Raw genomic sequence first — 4,926 nt, forward strand, 5'->3', positions numbered from 1 at the left:
TGCGTAATTTTACAAAACTATACAACTCGCAGAAATATATATATTAAATTGATAAGTATTTTATGCGAAACCATCTCACATTATACTAAAAGAAGAGTCCATCATTTATATTTTATTGTTACATATTTTATCATGAATTACAATTTATGAATGATTATTTATAATAAGTACAACGACTTTGATACAGTTGTCTAGATACCAATCATTATACAATATATTTTACTTGTCTAATAGACGTAAACAGCACATTTTAATGTAGTTTACAAACCTACTAGTCTAGATTATAGGCAATGTTTATGTAAATATGTAATAAACATTTCTTCAGAAAGGACAATATAAGAGTAGTTTACCTTTTTTCTACCCGCATTCTTATTCCCGATATCGGGCGAAAAATGACTTCAGCAGAAGTAACGATTTTGTCTTGAGGATCCAAAGAGTAAACTTTAAAATTCCGAAGAACATTAGCTAATATGGTTTTCATTTCAACCATCGCAAGCTTATATCCTGTAAATAAATCATTTCAGTAAAATAACTCTGTGTTTAATTTATTACGATTCACCGACTCACCGACACAATTTCGTGGTCCAGCGGAAAATGGCAGAAAAGCATAAGGATGAAGTTTTTTAAAGTTTTCGGGCAGGAAACGATCTGGATAGAACACTTCTGGATTTTCATAAACAGAAGGATTATGGTGAATGGCATGGATGCAAATTATGATAGTAGATTTTGGTGGTAAAATATAATCATCTATTTTATTAAAATAACGAAAAAGCAATGATTATGGAGATATTAATAGAAGCAAAAGTCTAGATTGATACAACTAACCTATTTTTTTTTCACACGGATTTTTTCTTGCAATGACAGGAACAGGAGGACAGATTCTCATCGACTCCTGAAAAGTTTGGTGTAGAAATATATCAAATTAATTTTTGTATATTAAAAAATTTAAAGTTACCTTTATAACGCATTCTAAATAAGTCATTTTTTGCAAATCATCAACTGTAATATTTCTATTCATGTCATTTTCGAAAATGCTCTCTAACTCCAGATACACTTTGTCCTGTATTTCGTGGAATCTTCCCAGGAAGTAAAGACTCCATGACATAACATGGGCGGTTGTATCGAAACCCTGATATTAAAATAAGTTGAAGTGAAAAGTTAAATTTTATCCTAAATAGAACATTGAATATTAATTAATAATAATATATCATGAAATATTTATTCAGTAGTCGGCGGAGGAAGTTAAGATGTAACCCTATCACCCTGGGAAACTTGGGATCAAATCTGAAAGTGAAATTATTTAGGTGTTGTTTTTAGACAGATTCCATCTCTTATCATAGGGCTGCTTCGAGTATGAATAAGACGAAACAGCGATGTGTATGAATGAAAAGCACACTTTTAAAATTCAGAAAAAATAAAAAATGCTAGACAAAAACAACAGTTTAATGCTAAAGTCAGAATTATTCGAATATATTTCATGAAGTTATATTTAACGATGTCAATTTTATGAAGAAAATTCTGTTCAGAAGAATCTTAGACATTGGTTAAAAAAACCGATAACAATTAAAAATTAAATTAGTATTTAAAAAACGTGAATTCGGTCATCTTTAAAATAGATTAAATGGTAGAAATCGTCATACCAGAGATTTCCCTCTCAAGAAAATTTCGTAAGATTGCTTCTTTGTACTTCGTTGCGTGTGTATTATAATTGAGACAGATGACTGTGCAGCGTCGACTATATTTCAATCGATTCACATAATATTTACTCTATCAATAATTGTTAAGAAAAACCCGCAGCTCTTTAGTACAAAAGACCCAAAGATTCAAATTTTCAACACAGATAATTTATGATGTAAATTCCTGTAGATTTTTAATTTCGTTAATATTTTCCTAAATACACTCAAATAGAAAATAAAAACTTTTTAAATTTCTTTTGTATGCAGTAATTTTTCTATTTATATTTCACATATTACTTAGTATTAATACATTGCTTAATAAATTATACATCAAATATTAATATAAATTAACTGAAAAAAGATAATTGAAATTATTAATAAAATAAGTTTTACATAATAATTTAATTAATACTGCAATAATGTAAATGATGTCATTAACATACGTGCAGGATTATAAAACTATTTTCGTTTACATTTTTTACGAATTATACGTACTCCAAACCTTAATGCTTCGATCTCTTCGATAAGGTCGTTTTCCGATACTAAACCTTGATTGGCATATAGATCTAACACTAAATCTATGAGAGGCTTCGGTTTTATGTTCGGCTCTTTTACACTATGTGCATTATTTTCTAAGTGTAGTAGCTGTCTTTTCACGTAATTTTCTTTTATTCTCTTGAACACCTGCGCAGTAAATAAAAACATAAATCTGTTAAATCCAAACATAAGCCTTGATCTTTCATGTAAGTCGGTTTACCTTTTCACCAAACTGATGAATTATATCAATGTGTCTTTTGAAATTCCTTCCCGTTTTAGTCTTGGCGAAAATTGGAGGGAACCAATGCAATGGATTAAACAGCCATACAGGATAATATCGCATATATCTAGAATTTAATTTAAATTATATTATACGAGAGTTTAGCATCAAGGATTTAAATGCAAATATATTTTGTTTTCCGATTTGAATATTTAATCTTTTTTTTTCATATTATAAATCTGTAACTCAGTTTAAATATATAGTAATAGAATAAAATTTTCCATATTAAAACCTACAATACATATGCTCTAGTATAATGTCCTAGACAGAACGGAACCTTCACTAAAATTTACACTGGAATTATTTATATTTTTAAAAGAAAAAGAAAATAAATGTTAAAGGAAAAAATTCGTTTGTATTAAAGACGCCACATTACATCATCAAAAGACATAGTCCGAAGATCGACTATCTCTGGTTAGGAGTTCAAACTCCTCTTAGAGTTTAACCTCTCCTGGGAAACAACGCTAAATAACGAGTGAACAGCTACTTGGAGAACGAAAAGAAGAGAAAAAGTCTAATCGGAATGGGCGATCGACCAAAAAAGTTATAAAAACTCCCGGTATCAAAAAGCATCGGCGTGGCTGGACTGGTGTTGGCTATGCCAGTTATTTCGATTGCAACAAACAACAATACCCTGTGTCGTTGAAAGACAGGTTTTTAGATCATTCTGACACGGAGATTAACGATTTTCCCACCCTGTCGTCTAATCATCAGTAATTAGATATAAAAAAGTTATACCCTGTGATATAACACATGTCAAAAGAAAAAGCAAATGAACGATGTTTGAGATTTCGCGAAATAACCTGTCTTGTTTGTTTTCGATCATCATTTCAACATGCTTTTTATTTACACGACTGTTATATATAAAAGAGAAAAAATGCTGCTATAAGTCAAACCCCCCCTGAATATTTTATATTTTTTTTGGTTCAATGTCACGACTTGGTAAATTTATTGACACTTGGCAAATTATTTCATCATCAACCTTTAATCGATATAAATACGCGTTTCGGGCTTTTGCCCCTATTCAGTCTTTTATATAGGTTGTATCTTGTGGACGTCTGTCAGGCACTTTCTGCACTGAGTCTTCTTACTCCCCTTCCCTTACCTTCCAACTTGACGGTTTTCCCCGCATGCTTCGAACATGAAACATCTCACTCCCAGAGTGCCACAGACTGCCCCACCTGCGACTGTATAAACATTCTATTTCAATAGTTGTAGCCAGTTTTTATGAATTTCTATGCTTGGATTCTTGTTAATATTATTTTTGTTTTTAGTAATTTCGTAGCTTTTCTTAAATTTTCTTTTGTACCAATTTTTTTCCTTGTGTACTATTGTGATTTCATTGTTATCTATTTTGCAGTTATGAGTTGTGCAATGTTTGTAAAAAGCAGAGTTGATTCTATTATATGTTTTAGTGGTTCACGTGTGCAAGGTATTTTATAAGTGACTTCAGTATTGTTTTATTTATCTGGTTGTTTACTTATGCCAGGTTTAGCCTTCCGAATTCTTTTTTTGTTATAAGATGGAATATTTTTATATTCATTTTATCGAAACTTTTATTTTTCTGTTAAAAAAAGCCACGAATGTAGCGGAAGCATATGTATCTTACTCTGTTTTTATCTTTGTTTTGTCTATTTTCCAGCCTTTTATTGTTGATTTTACTTTTTCAGTTATTTATTATTTTTTGTGGATAGTCGTTTAATATAAATTTAGTTCGCAGTTCATTGAGATGTTTTTTCTTCTTCTGTAGTGAGCTTGTTCTGTTTACGATTTTTTCATACTCCATGTTGAATATGTTATCTTTTATGTACTGTGGGATGTTTGAATTGTAGTTTAACACTTGTCATCTCGCATGGCTTTGTGTATGAATGGAATTCTTTCTTCTTTGCCTATATATAAATAACAACTCAAAGACCGAATAGTATATAATAAATTAGCAAATGGTAATTTATTATCTATATCTATACTAATATTACAAAGAGGTAATGTTTGTAAGTATGTATGTATGTAAGTTTGTTTGCAGCAGGTAATCTTCGAAACTACTCATCCGATTTCAAAATTTCTTTCACCAATATTTAGAATGGAACCTCAGGGTAAACATAGGCTGTATATTATTCCGTTAAACATTCATATAAATTAAAATACAGTCGACCCCCCTATAACGTAGGTTCCTATAACGACAATTCCTATAACGTAGCGAAAAAATTGTAGCAACTTTCGTATAACGTACCTCCTATAACGTCGTTTCGCGACAAGATTGATAGAGTCTGGACCAATAGTGGATGAGCAGCCGAACTACTTTCCTCCGACCCTGCGCCACGCTACGGAGCGGCTAAATTGAGTTTGCTATCGTCTGTTTAGTATTATATATAAATTATATATAAATTAGGTACTGTACATATAATTATATATTAATTATATATAAATTAGGTA

General features: G+C 30.7%; 1 protein-coding gene across 1 annotated transcript in view; it reads right to left on the minus strand.

Moving 5' to 3' along the window:
• Nucleotides 1-317: 317 nt before the first annotated feature.
• The window catches only part of LOC111616480 (cytochrome P450 4C1-like), a 9,900-nt gene continuing 5,291 nt past the window's right edge, over nt 318-4,926 (minus strand). The window contains exons 6-11 of the mRNA XM_023357885.1: nt 2,434-2,560; nt 2,172-2,360; nt 956-1,129; nt 826-892; nt 568-747; nt 318-504 (exon numbers count right to left, since the gene is read on the minus strand). Of these exons, the coding sequence (XP_023213653.1) occupies nt 347-504; nt 568-747; nt 826-892; nt 956-1,129; nt 2,172-2,360; nt 2,434-2,560 (895 nt within the window). The 3' untranslated portion in view covers nt 318-346. The remainder of the gene's footprint in view (nt 505-567; nt 748-825; nt 893-955; nt 1,130-2,171; nt 2,361-2,433; nt 2,561-4,926) is intronic.

The sequence above is a fragment of the Centruroides sculpturatus genome, unplaced genomic scaffold (genome assembly GCF_000671375.1).
Source record: "Centruroides sculpturatus isolate CEXI.00-Female unplaced genomic scaffold, Cexi_2.0 scaffold2188, whole genome shotgun sequence".
NCBI lineage: Eukaryota > Metazoa > Arthropoda > Arachnida > Scorpiones > Buthidae > Centruroides > Centruroides sculpturatus.